The sequence below is a fragment of the Ochotona princeps genome, chromosome 8 (genome assembly GCF_030435755.1).
Source record: "Ochotona princeps isolate mOchPri1 chromosome 8, mOchPri1.hap1, whole genome shotgun sequence".
NCBI lineage: Eukaryota > Metazoa > Chordata > Mammalia > Lagomorpha > Ochotonidae > Ochotona > Ochotona princeps.
The window spans coordinates 46,096,754-46,124,724 of NC_080839.1; the positions used below are offsets into that span (position 1 = coordinate 46,096,754).

Below are 27,971 nucleotides of genomic sequence, written 5' to 3' on the forward strand. Positions count from 1 at the left end.
ACAGAGGGCTAAATGGGAAGTGGAGCAGCTGGGATATGAATTGGCACCCATATGGGATCCTGGCACTTGCAAGGTGGGGATTTAGCCATTGAGCCATCACATCAGGCCCAAAATTCAAATAAATTAAAAAAATTTATTTATTACACAAATTTGAATCCAGGCACAGTTTTAAATAACATACACTTTCCATAACACTTTGTTAAAGACTCCTCATAAATTAAGATTATGTCAAAGTGAGTGAACAATAGTAACTGATAATGTAAACTTGGGAAGAACATGGATCAGAAGACAAGCCCAGTGCATTTCTTGGGAAGAAATGTCAAAAGATTGGCATTTTATCTTATGCTACCTGGACAGTTGTCCACAACTGCTTCTAACTGAAGCACTTTCACCCACTGCTTGTCTTTATGGGTGTCATTTATACAGCATAAGGACTTCAACAGGGTACACAGTATCCATCATTCATGAGCCAGCATTTTCAGATATATAAGCTGTGTATAGGGAAGGGTTCTCAAGACTCCCAGACGTTACTTCTTTAATGAGGACTATGAGGACTATGCAAAAAAACAAATATTTGAGGTCTATACTGCTAGTAAGTAGGTATGATTGCTCTCTGCCTTCTGCCTTCTTTACAAGGTTCCCTTCTCTATTAAAAAAAAAAGTCTACCAGGTAGGCATTGTGGTTCAGTAGATTAAGCTGCAGATTGGGATACCCACAAACCATATTGTAGTGCCTTGGTTCGTGTCCCAGCTACTCTTTTGATCTGCCCTGGGAAGCAACAGATGATGACTCAACTACTTGGGTCCTTGCCACCTACATGGGACACCTGGATGAAGTTCTAGGTTCATGGCTTCAGGCTGGCCTACCCCAGGTTTTTACAAGAATTTGGGGGTGAACCAGAAGTTAGAAATTCCCTATTTCTCTAATGCCTGTCATTCAAACAACCCAGGTTTTTTAAAAGGACTAAAAGTACAAAAAAGAGGATCCATATTTTATAAATCATGGTCTCAATGTTGGTCCAGCTAGTACTAATATTCCCTACTCTGTTTCCTAAACTCCTGAAACAATCACATTAGCAATTTAAGAAATAAGACCTCTGAGGTGCTACAGTGATTTTTGTAATGAGAACAAAATAAATAGAAAATGTTCTTCTAAACATGCTACAGTTCCAGTTTGTCCATTTTCACCTGGGTCTTATACTGGCACTTAGAAGATACAGTAATTTTCTATACCAAAGACATAAGCTCTACCTATTATGACATAAGATCCTGATTTATAAAAAGTAGGTTTTGCGTTAAATCCAAAAAGGCCCTGACATGGCATTTCTGAGCTCACTTCCTCCCAGTCAGGAAGCTGCTATGAAGATAGGCAAAATGTCCGCAGTTCTAGAGGAGACTCGTGTCCAACTAATCCCTAACATTCAGAAATTCAGAGAATTTAAACTGATGATTCCTTCCATGTGTTCTCCCTGACAACTTTCATTACTAAATGTCCCAGGCAAGGCTAGTGGCTGAAGCATATCAATACTGTATATTACTGATATTTGCCTATCTTTACAAATGCCCATTCAGTTTTAACTCAGATAAGGGGGCCTCAAAAACTGCCTGAAAAAAAAAATAGAGTTAAAAAGTGGGAGAAATTTTTCATGAACTTTATAAAGCTTCTTCAATTAAAATATAAAATTATTACTAACATCTCTTCTAACCACCAAATCTTATGTCTGATTTGCCCTCCCCATATGTCCATGCTACCACATTAATGGTACAGACCATCTTTTCCAAATTTATGTGACTTAAGGGTTAAACTTCCTTCCAATCCCACCACCTACACAAGTAAGAGTAATGACAGGTTCTGATTCTCTGAGTAATCATGCTGTTTTATTTCTAACTCTGGTTCAGAGTACTCCCATTTTTATAGACTATTCCAGACCATACTGATTCTGAAGGTCAATACAATGCTTCTTTCAACTAAGCATTTGGAGGATCTAGGTTTCCTTCACTGTCTTTATATCTTCCTCTACCTCTATCTATGTCATAAAATATTTCCCCTACCATGTACTGTCACACTTTTTTCTTCTCTATCAAGAATTCTTGGTAACTGCTCAGCAAACACTTAGGAAAGCTACAGGCCACTTACTCCAAAACCAAGTTATATTCTAGCAGGTTCAGGACCAATATTAAGAAGTAATGTGGGAGATAATTTCCTGTTAACAGCTTAATGGTTCTGATGAAAAACAAATCAATATTTCAGGCCTTTGGAGAAATGGGACTGCTTCACTCCCACTCTTGTCCCCTATAAAGTTTCCAAATTAGGGGATAGTTTAGACTGGTGAAACAAAATCCTATAGACTATGTATCATTTTGGTATGTCGTATATGGATGAAATCAGCTTTTGATTGAATGGGTTTTCCACTGAAGCTACAATACATAAAATTAACATGGAACGTTAAGATTTTCCCGTGTCAGCCAAGTTGAGGAGGATCAATATAATTGCTAGATTCCTGCATTTGGATTTCAAAACTAAAATCTTATTGAGTGGGATCAAAACAGGATAGGAAACAGGAGAGCAGGGGTGTCTACACTGTAAATTAAGCTCTTGCATCTCTAACTGGTGTTAACTAAATGAAAAGAACTGGTTTTATTCTATTACTCTAATAGGAATAGTACCAGAATTTGTGCACAATCCCTCCAAAAAGATACAGTTATTCCTCTCAGGTCTTATGATTGTTTTTAAGGCAAGGTTTGTGCTTGCAATGGAAATGCATGCTGTTTACTTTAGACTGTAGGTTAGAAACTGGGGACTAACTGGCCTAGAGGGAATTAGCAACTGCTCAGTCTAAAAAAAGCATTAGATATCTTGGGATGGCTTGCTGTGTGAGAGTTGTTGCCAACAGGTTCCATTCAGGAGATCTGATGCAATGGTATATCGGAAGTAAATAGCTTGGGGCCAAGGAACAGAAAATAAGGTGATGTTGCAAAGGAAAAAGAAAAAACACTCTGAAACCTTTTCTTTTCAGTTAGATATGCAAAACTGGCTGCCATAAATTAAACCAATAATTAAAATCATTATTTTGTGAAGGTAAGAATGCCCTTATGATAAGTGTGAATCACCTACATATGAAGGGTTTTAAGTTGGCCTGAAACAGTTGTATTTGGTAAGGAGAGAGAGAAGGACATCAGAAAAGAGGTCCAAGTTGAAAGGCTCATTGCAAGAAAGCAAAAGAAGTTGGGAAATAGGAATTCAAAAGATTAACCTAATACTTACAGAAGGAATGAGAGTACACAGAGCACACACTCCTGTTAAAACAATATATATACATCACAAAGTTTTCAAACAAAACTTAAATATGCTTTCTTCTGTGCCCGAAATATTTTCTTTCTTCATTAATGCTGCCCTTCTTTCAGCTTAACCATCCATTTTATTAAGTGAGATTTTTTTTTAATTGGAAAGTCAGATTTATAGAGAAGAAACAGAGAGAAAGAACTTCCATCTGCTGATTCACTCCCCAAGTGGTCACAATGGCCAGAGCTGAGCCAATCCGAAGCCAGCAACCAGGAGATTTCTTCTAGATCTCCCATGTGAGTGCAGGGTTCCAAGCCTTTGAGCTGTTCTCTACTGCTTTCCCAGACCACAAGTAGGAAGTTAGATGAGAAGTAGAACAGCCAGGATACGAACCATTGCCCATATGGCATCCCAACATGTGCAAGGAAAGGACTTTAGTCACTAAGCTACCATGCCAGTCCCTCAGTGAAACATTTTGTCACTACTCAGGCCACTAGGGTGTCTAAACTTCATGGCTTCTTTTAAAACTTACAGATCCAATTTTGCTCCTGATTTACATTGTTTATCTAAGTCTTGGACTTCAACTGGATTGTAAGTTGGGAGTTCTCCATTTCTTGGGCTGGTCTTATGACTAACTCTAGCCAAGGTGGCAGTGATGATTTGCTAGTTCCAAGCATATACCTCAGGGAATTCGCACATTTCATCTGGTTCTCTTGGAACTTTGCCAAGACGCCTTGTGAATAAGCCTGGGACAGGCTACTTGTGAATGAGAGTCTACACAAAACAGAGAAAGTGTCAGCCTAGCTAAAGCTTCCTAGACCAGCCAGTCCCTAGCCAGTTTAACCTCAAAGTATGAGTAAAACTAGCTGAATCAATCATAAATTGCCCATCTGCAAACATTTGTGTAATAAATGATTCTCATATATCAAGCCAGTATACTATGGCATGATTTATTTGCAGCAAAAGCAATGAAAATAATTGAAAGATAAACAATGGCTTTATCCCTCTAATGTAATATTTATCAGCGTGTGCCCAATATTAGAACCTAGTATTTGATGATTATGCATTTGCTTCTAGAGGGCAAGGGTTGTGTTAGTCATTTATGTATTACCATAACCCATTAGTTGTACTTTGTTTAGAATAGGTACTCAATTTGGTAAAGTAAACTGATATGAAAATCGAATTCTAGTATTCACTAGCATTGATCTACCCACTGTTCAACCATAGGAGCAAAAAATATAAATTAAAGTATTTTTAAAGAATCAAGGAACTGTGAAGAATTTACTATTAACCCTGCATTGTAACTCTCTGCTGTCACTAATGGCCAGCAGGTATTAGTCCATGCATCACTCTTCAAGACAGTTGATTATAGGAGTCCATGTACTTCTCAGGATTTAACATTAGTTCAAATTTAGATTTTGGTACAAATATGTGCATGTATTTGATATTTATGTGTGAAGTTGTAATGCAATCCTATTTTAATGAAGTTATAAAAACAGTAAGTATAAAATGTTAAGGAAGGGGATTCTGACTTGCACTATCTCACATTATTAAAAGCAGGTTTTCTAAAACCAGAAAACTGACAACTGAGATGTGTATGTAAGTGTACTTTAACTCTGAAGTTCAGTACAAATGCAAAACATCATGAAAGCTTGTATATTCATAATGTCATTCACTCTTGTCCTTAAGAAGGAAGAAAGACAGAATAGACAATACAGGTGAAAAAGGATGGATAATTTTGCTATCCTCATCTAAGCTGCTTCCTAATGAAATTAGCATTCCATTATTACAGTCTATACAGGGATGATTTCAACACATTTTACATGTTTTGAATATTTTGTTACGTTGTCATTCAATTGATAGTGTCTGAAAACCTCTAAAGCAAGAGAACATGAAAGCATGATCAACATGAATATGCTTATATACTGGTGAGGCAGTTTTATTCAGTGACAGCAAAATCTCCATGTTTCACTGCATTGGGGGCAGAGCATCTTTATGCATGTGTGTGTATACCCTACAATTTGCTTTAACTTTAATCTCTTCCCTTAACTTCTGCCATTTTTGCTTAATATTTTTCTCCTTGATATATATATGTTATAATGATTGTATCAGCTGGAAAGTCAGATATCTTAATTAGGATCTAAAAATGTTTAGACAGACCACTGAAGGGTGGTGGTAGAATCCATGTTACCAATAACTGATGGAAGAATGTAGGCCAATGAGAGTAAAGTCTTCAATTCTGGTCCATATAAGGACTAGATAACAATGAATCATGTGGAGGAGACTTGATTGTAGCAAGTAGGAAGTTCAATAAATCAGGAATAGAAAGACATTCCTCTCACTTTGGGATGTATTAATACCAGAATGAGTTAAGAAATCATTGTTAAATGAGATAGATTTTAATTCCACTTGAGAAACACTTTTTTTCCTGGTAATCATTACTATCCTAGTGTAGAACCTGCTGTTCTAGGGGCAGTGAGCTTTCCTGCAAAACAATATTCAAACCTAGGGTGGGTGCTACACAGGCATTTACGTACCAAGCACAAGATCTTACTATGGGTTTTTAAGATCAGCCTCATCTCCCTAGGTTCAGAAAATTCTATTTCAGGATTCTCAAGAATACATGCAAAAGGACACTTAATCATGTCTCATTTGATGTTAGGATTTCTCCTCTGGAAACACACTCTTATTTATAGTCCAGAAATCTTTCTAAAAGATGCCCACTTTAAGTTCTGGAAATGACTAAGAACTTCAAGGAGACAAATATTTTCAATACAGAAGATAGAATGGTCATTTTTCTCACCATGATTCAATCTATATGAGGCTTGCTAATAATGAGCTACATCAGCCAACAACTGTGGGAAGTTTTAAAAAATGATCTCAGTTAGACAAATTATCCCTTTAGGCTTCTTAAAGGCAGACGGAGGTTGGTAGAAAGTAGGTGATAGATTCAACAGAAGTTATTCTTTTTCTTTATTAGCAAAATCTTGGAGTTCGGGTTTCTACGACTAAAACATAAGAAACTTTGGAACCAGAAATACAATAGTAACAATAATAAACAGGCACTTAAGTGCTAATGGAGAGTTCATGAGTACTGGAGCATTCACCCCAGCGCAGACCCACCTTCTTTTGGCTGTGCTTTCTAACTTACTCTCTTAGTTAACATTTTCTGTGAATGCTAGTTGCTTTCCATAGGGACCAAAACCTCAAAACTAGACAGAATGACTACACTTCCTTTTCATGAGTAGCAAGAATGGAAAATTTTTCCCTTTGATGTTTTTCTCCAGTGAAATTATACTTTTACTTTCCAAGAACTACCAATTGGCTTGGGAATTTCTGAGAAGCAATAGTGGGGGTGGGGTGGGGTAGATCCTATCCAATAGATACAACCTCAGAAAATCCTAAAGCAAAATCCCAATCTTTCAATCTCATCATGTGTCACAGGGTTAAAACTTGCACATGTTAATCGAGTTTTCAAATTCACAGGTGGAAAGTCTCAAGTGTGGGAAGGCATACTCGGTTCTATTTGAGACCATGCTGGGAAAGCCTTTATGTAAAGAGAACACCCACCTCGGTCCCCAAATATTAAGTTGACACACGTTTCTGGGACACAGCCTGAATCCTCAAGCTTTGGTAGGTCTGGAGACACACAATTTTCTGTTTTCTGTTTAACAGGGCTTTCCAGAATTGTCATCAGATGACAGATTGCACCGCCCATATACAAGGATTCAGGGGTAGCTCAAGCCATCCATTATGGATTAAAAGCTGTTGCAGCATGAATCAAGTCACAGGGGTAGGGGAACTACCGATACAAGGGGTCCTACAGCTTTAAGAAATACCCTGGGTATCTACAAGTTTTCAGAATGCAAACTATGTCAGCTCTGAAAACAAGAGGCACTGCATCATTATGGCAGGAGAAACAAAGCCAGCCCCCTTTTTAAAACAGACAAAAAAAAAAGATTGTTTTAATAGGAGAGCAGCATCAGTCATTGATTCTTACTTCATTCACACTTTCTATCCAACCCCATCCATCTTCAGAGTGAAGAGATGACAGAGCCCAGTTAACTCTCTCCTTTTTTGGGCCCCCGCCCATCCAACCCCACTATATCCAAACCACCAAGCTCTACCAATCTACTGATTTCAATCTGCAAAAAAACAGTCCTACAGAATGGCTCTTTCTAACTAATGGGCTTCCCAATGTTCAGGTATGCCAAAATACCAGCTTAGATCACATTACTTTAATAGGCAGCACATCAGTTTAGCATGACGGGTCAGGGTCTTTGCCAGCCATCTTCAAAAACAACCACTCAGTTGCTAAAGGCTGACCACATTCTCCGAAGGAAGGGATTGGAAGACTTAAGGCAGCAGGGGAAAACCAACAAACCAAACCAACAATCTGGAACATAAAATGTTTCTTTGTTGTTTGTTTGTTTTCTCAAATGCTGCTGGCCATATTATCTGCAAACAAAAGTTCTCCAAGCAGTCAGTCTCTGCATCAGTGCACCTGCTTAGCATTGGTTTGCTGAGTTATCTTTTTGCTGTGTCTGCAGAAGCCAACCACAACACAATGGGTCACATCACTTGAGGGTCACTTGAGTCCCTCTTCTCTCTTGGTCCCTCCTCCCACCCCCTGCCTTCCCTGCTACCCACAAAACCTTTAACTCCACCATAGCTAAGGATCCCAGATAGCTAAATAAAAGAGGTGGCCTCAAACACAGGGAAAAACCCTTAGGTCTCCAGTGTGAATCGCCAATGCCAATCCCGCTCCCCCTCCCCTTTTCCTTAAGACCTGATGGTCTTCAGTCACACATCTTAAAAGAAAAACAAAAAACAAAAACACAAAGACTTACTTGTCTCAAGTCGATGAAGGCCAACTGCAGCGTGTCCTCCTGGAACCCAGGCACCGGGCCGGATCTGGCAAACTCTGTGGGAAAGAAAAGAGGATAAAAAGCGCCTTTAACTAACCATGGACAGGGAGATTGGCAGACGGATGACAGGGAAGACAAGAGAGGCTGGGGGAGAGGAGGACCAAGCTTCTAAGGAGTCATGTCTCTCTCCCTTCAGCTTCTTTGTTTGCCCTTCAAAATTCGTGTCATCAAAACACCATTAATTCCAGCATCCTGACAGCAAGGAAACTGTACTAATTCGACCTGAAATTTATTCCCATGAGCTGCGCTGGGCTTTAGAGTATTTGTTTTGTGAACAGACAAACAACTTGCAAAGGAGGAGGGAATGGGGGAAAGAAAAAAGTTTTTCCTCTCAACACAATAAAATCTTCGGCTGTGAAACTCTTTTCAGTTCCAAAAGCTATTTATATTTTAGATTGCCGAAGGAATTTTCTAATTTCATGCTTGTCACCTCATTCCCTGAGCATTTATCAAAAAATATTCCTTGCCACATCATTAATTATTCCCTCACTGATTATTTGTATTATCTCATGAGTGCATTATTGCCAGGATCCCCCCGATGCCGCCCAACACACACCCAGCAGCAGAGGCTGTCCAATCAGTTGTGTGGTTTTTGAGTGAAGGCATCTGTACAGATATGAAAAAGCCCATCTGAAAAAAAATCTTATTCTAAAACTGGGGCGACATTTGCTCATGTTTGTCCTTCCTGTGTATTCTTTGCCCTTGACTTTTGTTTTCATGCAACTCTCAAAAATTCTTCCTTCTCTTCCTTCTGTTCCAATTTAGTCCTAGGTCAAAGAGCCCACATGAATATTATTTGCAATTTACAATCGCACCTTGGGTACAAGCACAGTTTATGACTCTGGCTTCTGTATTGTTAAGAAGAAGGTAGGCACACAAGGCTATAGGGACAAATCCTAGTAACAGTTAAGAATGTCAAGTTTTATTGTTCCCGAGCCCTGCATACTGTGAAATCAAAAGATCTTAAGCCCCCTTCCCAACACACATGCACACAAACACATAGGCACACACATACATGGCAAATTCAAAACATGAACATTATTATGCCTTTATTTTTGTTTAAGAGACTGATATGAAGCCAATGTAATGAACGTTTAATAACAATCAACTACTTATCTCAAAAACAACTCAGGTGTCTGTTCAAATATGAAAGGCAGTTATTTTTTCCTTCAATAGTATTTTTCTTCATGATCAAATTTAAGAAACTGCAGGGAGTTGATATCTTATTTTGAAATTAAATAAAATCCATCAAGATGCTTCTATGTTTCCAAAAAATTATTTCCAAACTAGGTAAAGCCAAATGATCATTATGAACAATGATAAAAAATTTAAAATTATTTTCTGGAATTACTTCAACATACAAGTTTCCATAAAATTTAATCTCATGTTAAAAAACAATATTAACAATTTATGTTGTAGATATTACAACATTATGTCAAATGAAATTTGCAACAATTTGTTAATTAAAATACAACACAAGTGGCTTTATAGCTACATACAAAATACTATTATTATACATATTTCAACTAAAAATGACTCATGAATGTACTAAGACAAACTATATAGCATGATTAGCAGTATAAAATTTTCTATTTGCTTTGAGAAGACAATTCAAAAGCCATTTAAAAATTCTATCATAATTAATGTATGAAATAAAAATTTTAAGAGTAAATTTTAAAAACTGTACAATTATGAGATGAAGGATATGTTAATAAGAAGCTTGGCAGAATCCACCATTCACACTAACAGCTATTATCTTCGATGGCCTCGTATACAGTAACTGTTGAAATCAAATGTAACAATTTTCCCACACTAAAATCCTGCTGAAAAGAATTCTTTGGGCCACAAGCACTGTTTTTGACAGCCCCGATTATTGAATAAGCAGCTAAAATAAGCTTTTCCAGGCTTGATGGTTTCTCCCAAAATTGATTATCAGTCTTGATGCTGCATGACTCAAATCTGGGACCCTCATCTAAAGTTCTGTCAGTAAGAACTTCGCTTGAGTCAAAATACATCAAGGATTGAGATACTCTACTGTCCTATATATGTTCAACTTGATAGACTTGCTCTGTAAATGCCTACGAGCTGGCTACACATTCTGGACTCTCCGTGCTGAGCACGCTCCCTGGGGCTAATAGATGCAGCTGATGAAAACACTCAGGAATCTGGATGTGATGCATTTTTAGTTCTCAAAGTTCATTTTATAGGCTTCATTTTTATGACATACTGAATCGTCCAGGTTCCCGAAGGATATGGTAGCCTTTTAAGATTTGGGTTTCCTATTTAGAAATCAAGGAATCAGAGACCGTCCCTCTGACATGACAAAGTGAAAACGTTAATCTTCATATACAGTTTGTGAAAATGCCTAATTACTTTATATTTAACTGAATATTTATATTTCTTTTCCTGATTATTTTAGGTGCATAATTCTTGTCTTCCCATGTAGAGATAGTAAATTCCTTAGGGAAAAAGGTCACAATTCAAAATTAACAAGTATTTAAAACACGCAATGATCAACACACACTGGATTTAATTAAATAAGTTATACAAATAGAAAGCTTGGTGAACCACATACACTCCTCACAGCCAGCAAAACTTCTGAACTGCAGTATGTAAGGGGCCTTTCATCTCAGTACCAGTAAGCATGCTGTAAGAAAATTTAGGAGTTCCTTAAAATCACAAGCATATGATTAGGGGCTGGGCTGTGGGGTAATAAATCACAAGTCGAAACCCGGCTTCCCACTTACTGGCTAGATGGACTTGCACAAATCACTTAATCTCTTTAAGCTTCGATACCTTTATCTCAAAAAGGAGGGTAATAACAGAGCCACTGTGAAATAAACCAAATTGGCAGAATGCCTGGTGTATCATAATTGATTATCATTATAATTGGGCTTTTCATGTGAATATGCATTTCTCTGCAAAGATCCAAAGCTTTAATTTTATTCTCAGAGAACTGGTGGCCCAAGAAAGGTTAATACTGCTCTATATCTAGGATAAAAACTGTGGAGAAATTTAGCTGCCACTCAGTGCTGAGTGAGTGCGTTGGCATTGCAAACTTCATTTATACACAAATATTTGCTTCATTAAAAGGAAGTTGTTGTGACTAATTATCGCTGCATTTGCCACAGCGCAGAAATTTTCATTTGCATTATTCTTTAAAAATTTATTACATACAGAAAACAGACCTCCAGTAATTTTGTGACTTGATATACTCATAGAACGTGATTTTCTTTAGAATCAAGGTTTTAAAACATGCAAAGTGTTAATAGTGTAAGAATATCAGTATTTTAAAAAGAAAAATTAGAATTTATAGATGGTCCTGTTTTAACAAACTATAATATGCATAGAAAAAATGATACTGAGCACTCACTCCTAATGCTAACCAAGGCTACAACGGAAAAGGAGGTGAAGAAAAGGTCTTTTCTTCTTTTTAAATTTTATTAACTTTTAAAATCAGTATGCATAATTTTATAATCTGAGAAAAGGAAACAGAAGAACACACACATTTGAGAGTTCATACACACACGAACACATTATGTAGTGGTGTTAATGTACCAGCACTTTCTCTAATGACAAGATATAATTTGTTCAAGACTTAGCTTTCTATGCAGCTTAGTCTGTACCCCCAATTTCCAGATATTGACTGACAGACATGAGAAAAACTTCACATGGGGAGGGACTCTCATTCTGCTGTCAGAAGATGGAACATGCATCCTCTTGGGAAAGATGTTCGGGTCAGTATATCTTGTGACCAGCAACAACTTCCTCCCAAGTGTTTGACCCTCACTTTCACCCTTGTCTGATCCCTGATAGGCACTCACAGAATCTAAGCTGGTATTAGTGCCTGACTGCAAAATCCAATTTGTAAATGAGCAAAGTTTTTCAATGAGGGAATTGCCGACACATAAAAGTTTACGAAGGATATATTTTCACTTTGAAAAATTTAGAGAAGATGTGCAACAATATAGGAAAGAAAGTCTGTTTTCAGCAAAGATGCAAGAGGAAAAACAAAAGTCACATAAAAACTTTGCTTATTACAGATCCAACAACACTTCATACTCTCATACATGTATAAATCTATATGATATGGTAATATTATGTTAATTGTTCAAAAATCTTATAAATGTATATTTCTAATAATCTTCACATTATAATTCACTAAAATTATAAGGTTAAAAAGGGGGAGGAGAGAGGTAGTTAATTCCAGTAATTCCAAAATGCTTACTGGATTTCCTGAAAGCTAATCTTAAAAATTAAGAGCCTCTGTTACTTAGAAGAAGAAAAACAAATTCTTTCAATTTTAATTATCTAACATGATCATGCTTGGTCTAGGGGGAAAAAAGACACCAAAGAGCACAGAATACCGAATTAGAATAAAACGGTAGTTTTAGAGTCTAAATGGGCTTTGCAGAGTCAAAATGGTTGCATTAGGCTATAATCTGGATGTTAACATAGGACATTTCAAGATCCAAGTTCTGAAAAAAAAGTAACATGGATTGAATCTCTGCAAATTGTCATCTGGAGGTGAATAGTATTTTTAAAAGGAAGACAAGCAAAAAGGAAAAGTATATTTCAGGAAAGCAAAACTATACAATGTCTGGCAAATAGATAAAACAAAAATTGTGGGACAAAAACAAAATGTGTTCCAATCAGAGGAAAGTGAAAAGACAAACTAGACCCCAGAGGTCCCCTGATAACATCAGTGTATTATTGTTCCCAGTGAACTTCCAGTCCAGACAATGGACAAGATAGCATCACTGGCTCTTGGTGAATGGATTAGGCATTTGGTTTTGGTCAAAATACCAGATACATAAGAAAATTCAGTACTTTAGAGCCAAAAGCATACTGGGTACTTGTTTATATCTTAAGATCATGTCAGGTCACATGTGTTTTTTGTGAGATTGAAAAAAATAAGGGCTGTTGTTGCTTTATTAACATAATGGTTTCCTGGTATCTAGCTCCCTGGAGCAAGAGAAAGGGGTGCACTAGACTACAAAGTGTGGCTCTGGGGAAACTGAAGCCTTCTTGCATCACTTCACAGTGGCTCCACTAAGCTAATTACAGAGAGAAGCTGATGGACCCCACAGGGAATCCATTCCCGGTCCTGCTGGTCAGAGAAAGGTCGCCCAGAACCTAAGGAAGAACCAAGGAGAATAAAGTCAAGGAAACAGAAAAAAGAGGAAGACGCAGTGGTCAGAACAGCTCCTTGGAGCTTGTATGGATGGACATATAAGCCTAAAAATTAATATCAGGATGAGATTATGTGATGTAAAACATTATGTGGTTTTTATTTATTTTAAAATTACATTTGCGGGCCCGGCGGCATGGCCTAGCGGCTAAAGTCCTCGCCTTGAAAGCCCCGGGATCCCATATGGGCGCCGGTTCTTATCCCGGCAGCTCCACTTCCCATCCAGCTCCCTCCCTGCTTGTGGCCTGGGAGAGCAGTTGAGGACGGCCCAATGCTTTGGGACCCTGCGCCCGCGTGGGAGACCCGGAGGAGGTTCCTGGTTCCCGGCTTCGGATCGGCGCGCATCGGCCAGTAGCGGCTCACTTGGGGAGTGAATCATCGGACGGAAGATCTTCCTCTCTGTCTCTCCTCTACTCTGTATATCTGGCTTTCCAATAATAATAAAATCTTTTTTAAAAAAATTACATTTGCACTGATTAATATATGGAGAATACATCTCATGAAATTAATAGCTACAATTCCAAGAACACAATGACACCTTACTCTCTTCTTCCTTTTTCTTTTTCTTCTTCTTTTTTGTTTATTTTAGTGTTTTGAGATAACATACTTTGAATTTACTTAATAATCTTGGGCTCCATGCTCTTCTAAACAACTAGCTCTACAAGCAAAAAGCCAAAAACCACTATTCCACAGGAATATAGACAAGGGTCACAAAGAATAATCAAATTACAACATGTCATTTTCACTGATATACATTTTGTTTTTTGTATTTTATGTATTAGTTACCACAAATCAGAGAAACATATGGGGTTTCTTTGGCTTATTTCACTGGGTCTGGCTTATTTCACTAAGCATAATGGTCTCCAGCTGCAACTATTTTGCAAAATATATTGGTAAACTATATAACTGATAAAGGATTAAAATCCATGATTTATAAGGCGATCAAGAAATTCAATAACAAAACAAAAACTCCAGTTGAAAAATGGGCAGAGGCCAACATTATGGTATAGTGGGTTAGGCCTACAATTGTAATATTAGCATCCCTTATGGACACTGGTTCAAGTCCCAATTGCTCCACTGCTGATCCAGATCTCTACTGATATGTCTGGAAAGCAACAGAGTATGACTCAAGTGCTTGGGCTCTGTACCCTTGTGGGAGAATCAGATAAAGTTCCCAGCTCCTGGCTTCAATCTAACTCAGCTCCAGTCACTGAGGACACTGAGAGAGTAAACTAGAAGATGGGAGATTTAGACTAGAGTGAAATTCTACCTCACTCAAATTAGAATCATTATCATCCAAAAACCAAACAATAACAAACAACAACAAATGCTGGTAAGAATATGGAGAAATAGGTATATTAATACATTGTTGGTGGGAATCTATACTAGGATAACCATTAAAGAAGAGAGTCTGGAGACTACCCAGAAATCTGAATTGCTCATTAATAGATCCGTGATGCATAAAAAGATGCAAACTGTTACATCAATGGGAAAAGCAGAGAAGGTGAATATATTATAGAGTATTTGTATGATGCTGAAGATAAGTTGTTACCATATTGATGGAATATTATGATTTCAAAATTTCTTTTGTGTCAGGATAACCTCAAGAAACCAAAAACATTGACAGATGCACAAAAGACAAAGATAGAAGAATCAAATAATATAAATAAATTCAACAAATTACCAAGAAAGAAAGCAAAACTGGAAGGAATAAAGAAACTGCAAAGTAGTAAAAATAGTAAAAGCAAGTGCTTACATTATTAACTTTAAAAAGATGTAATTCTCCAATCAAATACTGAGTTCTGAATGCATTAGGAAAAAAAGATTCAACAATATGTTGCCCATAGAGATTCACTGTAGTATTAAGAGCATACAAATTCATAGGTTGAAAGTGGATAGAAAAAGCCATAGCAAGGATGGCTTTAGATACATCAGACAAAATGGCTTTTCAGCAAAAATCTGCCACAAGAGACAATAAAGATCAATTCACCTAAATGACATGACAGATATTATGTATGTACCCAATACCAGACATTAAATACAAAAACAAATATTAACATAGCTGAAAGCAGACAAGGACATGAATACAATAAAAAACTAGGGACTCGATCCCATATTTTCAACAACAGATGATCTGTTCAGAAAAATGGTAAGGAAATAGTATCAATACTTTAGAATAAGTGTACTAGATATATACAGTACAAACTATACATTTTCATGAGCACATGGAAAATGCTTTGCAGATCACATGTTAGGGCATACTACAAGTCTTAACAGACTAAGATGATGGCAATTAAGTATATTTGCTGATTATAATTGTAAATAAAATTAGAAATTTAAAGAGAAGAGAAATGGAGCAGACGGGATACAAACTGGCACTCATATGGGATCCTGGCACATGCAAAGCCAGGATTTTAGCCACTAGGTTAACGTGCTGGGCCACATTGCATTTTTGTATACTCTGCTTGTTAGTTACCAGAAATCAGGGAAACATGATGATATTTGTCTTTTTGAGACTAGCTTATTCCACTAAGCATAACTGTCTTCAAATGCATTCATTTTTGTTGTAAAGACAGGATTTCAATCTCTTCATAACTGACCAGTATTCCATCATGTATGTATACCACAATTTCTTCATCCAGTCATTAGTTGATGGGTATCTGAGCTGATTCCACATTTTAGTTAATGAGTTGAACTGTGATAATTTGGGGGCATATGCTGATTCCATACCCTTTTGGGTAAACCTCAGCGAAGAATGGCTTGGTCATATAGTTGATCTAGCATGATTTCTGAGGAATCTGCAGACTGTCTTCCATAATGGTTCTACTGGTTTATATTCCCACCAACACTGTTCCAGGTTGCCTTTTTGCCTACATCCCGGTCAGAATTTTTTTTTTCTTTGATTTTTGCACGACAGCCATTCCAACATGGAGGGATGAAACCTCACTGTGTTTTTGTTTCCCTGATGACTAGTTATCCTGACACCTTTGCATGTCTGTTGGTCATTTATATTTCACTCGGAAAAAAATGCCAGTCCATAAACCTAACTAATGTTTTATTTAATTTTTTAATGTTCATTACAAAGTAGGGGTTTTTCAGACCAACATGGGCCTCCAGTTGGGATGGAGATAGTCGGGTTGGGATAATAGAGGGAGGTGAGAGAAAGTTGTCTGGGGTGTGGGGATGGGGGAAAGAGGGTATGTTGCTTCCTGTTAGACTGCATTAGTACCAGGGGATGGAGGTGGTCTCTTGATGTTACCTCAGGAGCCTCAGTGAGGGGAAGAACATTCTGGGGGTGTTATCTGAGTGGTAGATGGGTAAGAGTGTGGGAGGTGTGACCTCTGGCCTGTGACACAAAGCTTGTTGCAGAATTGTTCTGATTCTGATCATCTAATGGATCCTTCTTGCTAACCGGAAGCTTTCCCTTCAGTGACTACAGCTGAGTCCCTGTAGTCACTAAAAGAGTGCAGTAGCCCGGCCCAGCCTTCCCCAACACCTGACTCTCCCACTCACTGGAGGGTGCCTTGGCCTGGTCAAGACAACCCTCCAGAACCCCTGCCAGGCTATCATCCAGATTAGGCTCTTAAACACACCACAAATGCAGGCTGCAGTCTGGCCTGGCCCAACCCCAGGCCAGCTCTCATGTTTGTCAGCAGCCCTAACTGGATTGCCAGCATCTTAAAGTATCTCCTTTATGTTTTTCTGTAGCAATTTGATGGTTTCAGGTCCCAGATTTAGAGCCCTGATCTGTTGTGAGCTGATTTCTTCAAAAATGAATTTTATTTCATACTTTTTCAGATGAAGATCCAATTCTCATACCATTTTTAAGAGACTATTCTTTTTCTAGGATGTGATTTTAGCTTGTTTGTAAAAAAAATTAATTGGTTATAAATGTGTGGATTAATTTCTGGCATTTCTAAGCTGTTCCATTGGTCCAAATTTCTATTCTTCTGGCAATACCATACTATTTTGATGCCAATTACCTGGCAATCTATCTTGAAATTTAGCATTGTTATGCTTCAATTTCATTTCTATTACTTAGGATTGCTTTAGCAATTTGGTGTTTCTAGTGATTCCATATAAATTTTAGGGCCATTTTCCCATGATTTCAGAAGAATTGCTGGTATTTTGGTTGGAATCGCATTTGAACGTAGAAGTTGCTTTGGGTAGTATGGGCATTTGAGTGATATTAATTCTTCTGGTCCTTGAACATAAAGATTATCCCATTTTGTTATGTCTGCATTCTATTACTTTCTTTAATGTTTAGTCCTTTCCTTTGCAGAGATTTGTCACAGCCTTGCTTAAATTTATCCCAAACTATTTAGATTTTTGTGTAATTATTATGAATAGAACTCATAAGTTCTTTATCAGCCATGACAACAAATAGTGTTTTAAAAAGTATTGAAATTAGCTATTTCTGGGGCTGAGATATGGTGGCTGTTTCAAGCTGTGACTGCACAGACATGGAAAACTGGGTTAAAGCATAATAAGCACCATTATCCAGTGGGGGAGGAAGAGATGCTACTCCCAGATTACAGCTACACAATGATCTAAAAGAGACAAAGGTATTGATGGAAAAGGTTACTTGGAAAACAGCACATGGTACCCTTACAGCAGAAAAATCCAAGATTGAGGTAGAAAATAAAAAATAAGACATAACATGAATCACAGAAAAAAGCAGAACTTCTTGACAATGAAAAGCCAGCTCTTGTGGTTGCTCCCATTACAATAGGATATACACTGAAAATCAGTAATTATGAGTGGGATCAGTCAGATAAGTTTGTGAAAATCTACACTACTCTAATCGGAGTTCACCAAGTTCCCACAAAGAATGTACAAGCGCATTTCACAGAGAGCTCCTTTGATCCTTTGGTGAAAAATCCAAATAGCAAGTGTTACTTTATGATTGTGAGCAATCTGTTGAAGTCTATCTCTGTGGAAGTCAGTTCAAATGAAGTCAAGATGGATGAAATTCATATCTTACGTAGAAAAAAAGCAGAAAACACAAACGAACTCTCATTGAAAATTGACTCTCATTGAAACAGAATGCAAAGAGAAAGAAAAGGCCTCATATTATACACAAGCAGATCTCAGGGAAGGGTTAACGAATGTTCTAAAAAAAATTTACAAAATGGAGATGATAATATGCACTGAGCTATTAATAAGGGTGCACATTTCCTTTTCCCTCTCCAAAGGAAGGTATCTATGAGGTGCTGTCCAGGCTGGGGAGAGGGCAACATGGCAATGAGGAACTGTGCTCTCTACCCTCTTCAATATTTTCTTCCCTGTGATACTCAAGGTAATGTTTAGCCTTTTACATAATTCCTTAGCTGCTTTGAAGGTATTTACACTTGTATATAGTTGTTTAAACTGAGGTTCCTGTGAGCGAACCATCGCCACAAAACCCGATTTTGCCATCTTGGCTGGCTTCTACTTTTAATTAGTACTTACCTAAAAAATAGTAATGTTGAGCATATTTTCATGTGTTTACAGGACAGTTCTAAATCATTTTTTGGGAAAAACAATTCAAGGCTGTTTTTTGATAGCATTGCTCATTTATCTAGTATTGATCTTTAGGAGTTCAATATATATTCTGGATATTACTTTTTTATTCAAGTATATGATTTGCTAACATTTTCTCCCATTCCATGAATTCCTCCACACTACTGATTTTGTCTTTTCAAGCCTCCAATTTTTAAAATTTCAAGAAGATTAATTTGTCTAGTTTTTCTTGTTTCCTGTACCTTTGGTTTTATAACTAAGAAATCATTGAAAAATCCAATACTCTGAAGCTTCTGACCTTAGTTTTTGTCTATGAGTTTTACAGTTTTAAGTCTTTACATGATTGATCTATTTTGTGTTAGTTTTGTTTATGAGATGGGTTAAAATTCCAATTTTCATTTTGTTATATGAGAATATCCTATTCCTCCAGTACCATTTGTTGAAAACAACTGTCTTTTCTCTATTGAATGGTGTTGGTACTCTTATAAAAAAAACACTTGTCAAAATATACAAAGTTTATTTCTGGTCTCTATTCTATTCCATTGCTGTTTATGTCTGTCTGTATTCCAATATTAAACCGCTTAGATTACCGTAAGCTTATAGCACCTTTTAAAAGCAGGACAAGTAAATCATCCTGCTTTGTTGTTCTTCTTCACGATTTTTCAAAGGCCTAATTAGTGACCCCTAAGATTCCATTTGAATTTAGGAAGGACTTCTCTATTTCTATGAAAAAAAAATCCATGAAAATTTCACTGTGATTGAATACAATGTGCAGATTATTTTGAGTAGTGCTACATCTTTAAAGTATTTCAACAAGTTTATTATTTGTGTATTTGAAAGGTAAAGTGATAGGGAAAGAGACAGAGACAGATCTTCCATCCAAATAGTTCACACCCAAATAGCCATGGACTGGACACATTGAAACCAGGAGCCAGGAATCCCAACCAGATCTCCCAGGTAAGATGGTTAGGACTCAACTACTTGGACCTTATTCAGCTGCTTCCCAGGTGTTTTAGCAGCATGCTGGAGTAGCTGTGACTCCAACTAGCACTCTGATATGGTAAGCAGACTTCTAATGTCTGCATCCACCTCTTGAAAATACTAACTTTGGGATGATTACCTGACCTAGTAGTTAAGATGTCAGTTAAAACATCTGTAGCAATCAGAGTGCCAGGATTGTTACTTACTTCTGGCTCTTAGCTTCGGTTTCCTGTTAAGGCAGACATTGAGAAATAAGGTGACGACTAAAATCATTGGGCTTCTGCCACCCATAAGTGAGAAATGGATTAAGTTTCTGGCTGTCAGCTTTGGCCAGGTCCAGTGAACTAACAGATGAAGCTCTCTCATTTTATGTTTCTTCCTATTTCTCAAAAAAAAATCTGCATTCCAGTTCACAAACAAGGTATGTCTTCATTCATGCATTTTCTTTCAATAGTGCTTTATAATTTTCAAGGTACAATCATCCCCATGGGAAATTCTCAAATATTTTATTCTTCTCAAAGCTAGTGTAAATGGCATTGCTATTACAATTTCTTTTTTGTATTGTTCACTCCAGGAATAGAAATGCAAGTAATTTTTGTAGATAGTTTTTATATTTGGCTACTTTGTTGAATTTATTAGTTTTAACATGGTTCGTGGAATTTTAGCTTTTTATATATAGGATCACAACATCAGTGAACAGAGATATTACATGATTACATTTTCACATGTTGAAATTTCCTTGCATTCTAGAAATAAAACCCACCTGATTGTGGCATATGAGCCTTTAAACAGGAAGCTTGATTAGAAGTGCTGTAGCTAGGGCTGAAATCAGCATTCTAATATGAGATGCCAACATCACAGGCTGCACCTCACTTAACAGTGTCATAATACCAGCCCCAGTCATATCTTTCTAATATCTCCAGTTGTGCAATTAAAAAAACATTCTAGTAGTCAATATTTGGATTATAAAGGAGAAAAATGAAAGCAAGAAAAAGTATGTTCCAATCCCTTAGACCTCCTAGAAATTGTTTCACAGAAAAGGGGAGGGGTTTCCAGCAACAGATGCCCATCTATTTATCTGAATCTCTGTGACCAGAAACAGAATTTTTCTCATGCTGGTTCCAGTAAGTCATGTGCAAGCTGTTCTGGAAACAAGTTTATAGCTACCTGTCACTGGGATAGGGACTGGGGTTGAGTGATTATTACTGTTCTATAAAATTAAAAAGATGAAAATTAATCAGGGCACAGCACAATGGCTCAATGGCTCACTCTGCAAGTGCAGAATCCCTGTTCCTGTTCTGATTGCTCCACCTCCCATCCAGTTCTCTGCTTGTGGTCTGGAAAAGAAGTAGAGGATGACCCAAAGCATTGGGACCCTGTACCCCATATGAGAAATCTAGAAGAGACTCCTGGCTCCTGGCTTCAGATTTGGCCAGCTCCAGCTGTTGCAGTCATTTGGGGAGTCAACCAGTGGATAGAAGATCTTTCTGTCTACCTCTCCTCATCTCTGTAAATCTCACCTGCCTTTCCAATAAAAACAAATAAATCTTTAAAAAAAGGGAGAGAGAGAGAAAATACAATCACACTCTAAGGTTCAAATATTTAACTAAAATTTTTTAATTGTCAAGACTCAAGATTTTCAAATTTTATCGTAGGCAAATTGTGCCAGAATAACTGTTTCCTAGTTTGAAAGATAATTTTATGGTGTTTTCCCCTACCTATATTTACCTTTGTCACATGACCTAACAATGGCCTTGTGTAGTATTTGGTGAAATAGACTGAAAATGTATGTCACATGAAAGCCAAGAGGCAGATAGAGCAACGGTATTCATAATTGCTAGATTTTGGCAACAGTCAATATTCCTTCATTAGGAAAACACATAAATAAACTGGTAATACACACAATGGAATACTATTTAGTGCAGAAACAAAATGAGCCACACTACCAAGCCACAAAAAAACACGGAGGAACACTGGGAGGCTCAGGTAGACAAGGAGGATTTTCAAGTCAATGAAACTACTCTTTGTTAGGTTATAATGATGTATACATTTGTTCAAACCTATAGAAGGTTCAACAGCAAGAGTGAAGTTTTGTGAAGTATAGATTTTAAATGATAAGGATATGTTGTTGTAGGTTCATTAGTTATGACCACTGTGCCACTCTGGTGCAAAATATTTATAATGGAGAAGGCTGTGTGTGTCATATGGCAGAGTACACTGGAAATCACTGAACTTGCCAATCAATGTTAATGCTAACTTAAAAATTTTAAAAGATCCACGAATTTTTTTTGAAAAATAAAGATGACAATAAAGTGAAAAAAACTACAACTTGCTTTCAGAGTCCTTTGTAGGAAATGTAATTGAAACTAAAACAGTCTAACAGCAAATGCCAAGCAGTAGCCCAAATGGTTTTTAAAATTGTTTCTGGAGTTCAATTCTCTCATAGTCTTTTACTCTGAAAGACTAAAAAACAGCTTGTTTACCAAAGTGACTTTGTACTGTATGACTCCGCATAAAAGAAAAAAAGATTAAGAAAAGCAAAGACCATAGTGGCAGAAACAATGCTAAAGTATTGAATTTTCTCTTAATATTCCACAAATGATGGTGAAGGATATCAAACACGTGATAGTACTTGAACTTTAAAGATGAAAGAAACATTTGTAATATCTGAGGACTTGAACACCAAACAATAAGGCCCAAAAGAGTCAAGTACAGTCTAACCCCTGAAAGTCTCCGAGGTACTTCCCATCCTAGAATGTCTAAAAACAAATATTCACCTCACATGTTACTTATACAATTATTAGATATTTTCCCATTTATATAGAAAATAATTCATAAAAGCAGCTACATGCATAAAATCATTTTTTCTGAAGTTCCAGAAGCTTTGATATTTTCTATAACAACAATTTTACCATAAGTCTTTTTAGAGTACTGTGAAAAGAAGGCTCTCTCAATTAAGAATGAGCAGTACTCCTTTGTATAATCTCTAGGAAAGTTGAAGATATACCATGAAAGAGGTGAGCTTCCCAAGAGAAGAGAAAGACTAGGAGTCCAAAGTGTAATCTTATATCGTTGATATATTTTTACTGTGCTTTTAAGGACTTAATTTTATCCATGTGTTTGCTTAACACTGATTATGCTGCTATATTAATACTTACCCAAAGCAACAGCCACGTGAAATTCTACAATGAAAAGAAATTCAGTATGACATTTGATAAAGCCATACCGATCAGTTCTCTAAAAGTGCAAACTGTTTGAATAATTTTAGAATTTTTAGTAGATATATTAAGTGAAAATTCATTTTAAAATAAAAAATATATCTTTTCTAACCTAATGTATGTAAGATACAACCTCAATATCAAATCAGTATTTTCAAAAATCATTGAAATAGTTTATACATTTTTCAGAATTTTTATGTATTTTTATGTATTCAATATTTACAGCATATTGTCATTTCAAATGCATTAAAACCATTTGTGGTTGGTAGCTACATAATGGACAACACAGCTCTAGGTGATATGCTGGGAGGAAAATAGACCCAGATTCAGACATGGGAGTCCTGTGTCCTCTTCAAACCAGTCCTGACCAGACACTTTCCATTTATTTGACTGTTTCTAAGTTACAAAGCTTCCAATAAGCTTTATGAGTTGTTCTAGTACATTATTGAACAATAGGGAATTGCAGGTGGTGGGAAGCTAGGCAGAAGTGGGGCACGCTGGTGTTGGAAGTGCTGCTGTCTGAGACTGATCCCTCAGTTTGTGAGATCTGTGCAAACTCTGGGCAGTCAGTGCTGGAATCAGATTGAATTGTGGGACCCCTAGCTGGTATCAGAGAATTGCAGTTAGAACACAAAGTCCAATCCAGATTAAATACAATATAATCTGATATTGGGTCCATTTTAATATCTGGGATATAGCTATTCATGTCCTAGCAGAAGTAATATAAACACTGCATCTAGATATAGTAGAAAAAAATATGCATTTTCCCTACATGGTTATATCGTCACAGAATAAAAATGTAAAGGTACCTTATCAGAGAACATTAACTTGCCAAGACAAGCTCCATTTAGGAGCTTGCTATCCCTCTTTCTCTTTTCTTCCTAAAACAACAACAAAATGAAAGACAGAGAATCTCTACCAATGGAATCAGGGATTTTCAACTGGATTAACTAAGGGGTAGTCAAGGAACTGACTTTGGATACAACAGGAGCTCTAGCAGCAGTAGGAATCTGAACACTAAGTACTAGCTACAGGAGAGTGCGTTTGGCATTTAAAGTGAAATTAGGTTTGAGGAAAAAGGAAATGAACTTATTCTTAAAGTACATAAGCAACCTTTTTTCCATGACAGATGGTTGTGTTTAAAAGAATATCTTAAGTGCCAGGAGTATAGGAGATAAATGAGTATTTCAAGTATTAAAAGCACTCTAGTCCTTAAAATGGTCTCAAGTTGAAAAAACCCTCAAAAATGCTTTTTTGTAGAGAAGAGAACCTCACCCTTTTCTCTGGTTAATTGCCTGAGTAGGGGATTATGCTACACCTTGTTTCCATCCATTGACAGGCAGAATGCTGACAAAGAGACTCCAGTGAGTCAGAAGGGAAGGGCAGGCCTAAAGCAGTCCAACTGCTGGAAGCTGGTAAAATGCTGAAGAGACCTGAAGTTCTCCAGAAAGCCACATCATTCAGAAAGAACAGAAAAAAGACAGAAAGAAATGAAGGATTATTAGATAAATGTTACTGACGCTTATAAAGAAAATAAAAACATTTTTCTTCTTGGTTATATTAGATAAAATGTTTGGTATTCTTTACAACTAAATAGACAAGAGTCATTAGGCTTAACAACGGCAACACAAGAAAAATAACTGTTGAAATGTTAAGCAGCAGTAAAGTAAACCCCTCTTTTCATCTCTTTCAAGCTGAGAGAGTGGTTGACCTGATTCACCATTTTCATCCTCCATTCATTTTTCGATTCTATTCAATCTGGTTTTTACTATCTGACTTCTATGAAAAGTACTCTTCCTCAAGTCTGTTTATTCTTCCTTCTGACTATAGCAAAACTTTGGTCAGTTCTTAGACAAATTCCTGCACCCTGCAACAGCTGGGTCATCTTTACATTTCTTTAAGCATCACTAACTCAAAAACATGAATATCTGAAATGTCCCCAAATCCAAAACTTGAGTGCTAATATGAGGTCATTAGTGGGAAATTCCACACCTGGCATCATCTGATTGGCTGTAGTCAAAGCAATTATTCATGGGAGAGGCAAGACTGCAGCATAGAGTGCAGAGTTCAGGATGGGGCACAGGTCATGCAGAAAGCTAGGCTCTTACACCAACTTCTCTGCACGAGCTAGGGATACTAGGCCACAGCATAGAAAGCAAAGGCTGAGACGTGAGGGCTAAGTCAATAGGGTCAGAGCAACCTCTGGCACGCATGTAATCTAAGGCTGGGTATAGGCCCGGTTGGGGATCTATGAGAGTACACCCTTGCTGGGTTGGGGTTCCCACTGGTGAGGGCATGGGGCCGGAGTGGGGGCTGCGTTCTGGTCTCGATATGGCTGCAGTATCCTTTGAGACAAGTGTGAACTGGGACTGTTGACACCTAGCCGGGATAGACTCCAGCACTATCTGATACTCTGGAGAAATCAGGGTAGATAAAGGATGGACTATGGTAGGTCTCTGTCCCTACTGTGTGAGCAGTGTCTGGGTATGAACGAGCCTTGGCTGGGCTGTAACGTCTAACAGTAAGAACCAGAATGGGTTGAAGGCTAGTCAGGAAATGCCACTGTTACTGCCAGGACAGGAGGTGGACTAAGTGGGGGTGGCCCATGGACCCACAGGTATGCGTGAGAATTGCCATAGGGAGAGATACTAATGGAGGAGCTTGGGAAACTCCTCTGTCAGGACACAGCAGTCCCTGCGGGTGAGCTCAAGAACCACGATAGGGAGCAACCCAGACCAGGCCAGAGAAAGACACCCTCCTGTATACGTTTGGCATAGGTCAGGGGCAGACCAGATAGAATCAGTTCACATTACCTGCTGGCAAATCCAAGCACCAGAACGGAGTGTGGGTCGGGCATGAAAACCCATCCGTAGAACAAGTCCGTGGTACATACTGGCAAGCACGGGAACCAGGGTAGAGCGCAGGCCTGGTGCGGGTTATGGGGAGTCGCCTTGACTAGGCTACAGCTCCCATCAGGTTGCGTGAGGGCAAAGTATGAAGTTGGCAGGATCGGGCTGGACTGCAACAACCATTGGTTCACGTGGAAGACAAGGCTGGAAACAGAAATGATCCAGCAATTGCAACCACCAGCATATGCATAAGCCAGTTGGGGCGACAGACAGTGCTGGACCCTGTACTCACAAGCACACACAGGAATCAGGTCTGGGATCACCTCAGACAAAGTTTGTTTGGAGATCCCTCAATTGAACTGCTGATCTCAGAACCCCAACCATGAAGAAACTATGTCAGCCAGTGGATTCTGAAGAGAGTTCATCGCATTGGAGCGGTGAGATTGGCAGCAATTCAGAACTGATGAACTATTAAAACTGCATGAGCTGGACCCTAGGAGCACACATCAGGGACCTGGGGTGGGTTGGGAGGCTGGGTGGGTTTTTTCCTTTTATCTCTTCTTCCCTTACCCCGGATACAGAAAAAAAATATTAATGTGAAAACAATGGTCTTGCCCAATTTCCTATAGCCTTTGACCCTTTGTGCCCTAATCAATTATGTAAACATTAAAATAAAAGGATTTAAAAATTGTAAAAAAAAAAAAAAAAGAAATTAATGTAGAAAAAAGCTCATTTCTTTTATTTCACTAATATGAATGGGATAATTAGGCCATATGGTAGATCAATTTTCAGATTTTTGAGCAATCTACATAATGTCTTCCATTATAGTTGTAGCAGTTGACTTTTCTACCACAAGTGCATGAGTGTATTTTTCTCCACTTCTTAGCCAGCATGTTATTTTTTGTATATTTGCATGATTGGCAAAACTAAAACCATGGTGATATGAAAACTCAAAGTGATTTTTATTTGCATTTCCCTGAGAGCTAGTGATCTTGAGCATTTTTTCATGTGTCTGACTGTAGATCATTTTTATTATTTCCTTTGAAAAATGTTTGTGCCTATCCTTTGCTCATTTCTTCACTAGAATATTTATTTTGCTGTGATTGCTTTTCCTGAACTCCTTATACATTTTACATATTAATTCTTTATCAAACAAATAGTTTGCAACGATCTTCTCCCATTCTGTCGGTTGCTTCTTCGCTTTACTGAGTGCTTGCTGTGCAGAAGTTTGTTAACTCTATGTAAATAACATTTGTTCAATTTTGTTTTGCCTGTGCTACTGTGTCTTATTTAAGAAACCTTGGCTTATGCCAATGTCATACAGTGTTCCTCCTGTATTTTCCTCTAATAATTTCATGGTTTCATGTCTTAGGTTGAGATCATAAGTCCATTGTGAGCTGATTTTTGTTATGTTGGGTGTAAGGCAGAGATCTTGTTTCATGCTTCTAATTGCACAGATCCAATTTTCACAACATCATTTGTTCAAGATACTGTCCTTTCTCCAGACAGTATTTTTAGTTCATTTGTCAAAGATTTAGTTGGTTGTAGATTCGTGGTTTAATTTCTGGGATTTCTAGTCAGTTCTGGTGGTTTACAGTTCTCTTTGTCTTACATTTTTTTAGTTTTGAAATTAAGGTGATGCTGTCCACATAATAGCAGAAATTCAGGAAGATTCATTTTCTTTCAATTGTTTTGAACAGTTTTAAGTAGTATTGGTATTAGTTTTTACATAAAAAGTTGGTAGGACTTGCCTGGTCCTGGATTTTTCCTTGTTAGAAGGGGCTTTGCTACATAACAAATCTTTTTCTTTGTTATTTAGGTTTTCTAGGTTGACTTTCCTCAATTTTAGTAAATTATAATTGTGCAGATATCTACCCAGTTGTTATCTACCCATTTTCCAATTTCCTGGCTTAGAGCCATTTGTAGTAATTCCTAATCATTCTAGTTATTTCTACGTATCTGTTGTAACACTTTCTAGTTCATTTATGATCTTATTGGTTTAGACATTCTCCCCTCCCT

The 27,971-nt window shown here is 37.5% G+C and overlaps 1 protein-coding gene and 1 pseudogene across 6 annotated transcripts in view; one reads left to right on the top strand and one right to left on the bottom strand.

Moving 5' to 3' along the window:
* EXOC6B (exocyst complex component 6B) overlaps nucleotides 1-27,971 on the bottom strand; it is a 584,809-nt gene that overhangs the window by 146,415 nt on the left and 410,423 nt on the right. For 4 of the 6 annotated variants that reach the window (XM_058667964.1, XM_058667965.1, XM_004582805.4 and 1 more), the window contains exon 20: nucleotides 8,134-8,207. In XM_058667964.1, the coding sequence (XP_058523947.1) occupies nucleotides 8,134-8,207 (74 nt within the window). Of the gene's footprint in view, nucleotides 1-7,193; nucleotides 7,616-7,695; nucleotides 7,828-8,133; nucleotides 8,208-27,971 lie in introns of those variants that run through there. The other 2 variants (XM_058667967.1, XM_058667966.1) reach the window with 2 other exon arrangements.
* On the top strand, nucleotides 16,586-18,556 carry LOC105941678 (calcyclin-binding protein-like; annotated as a pseudogene).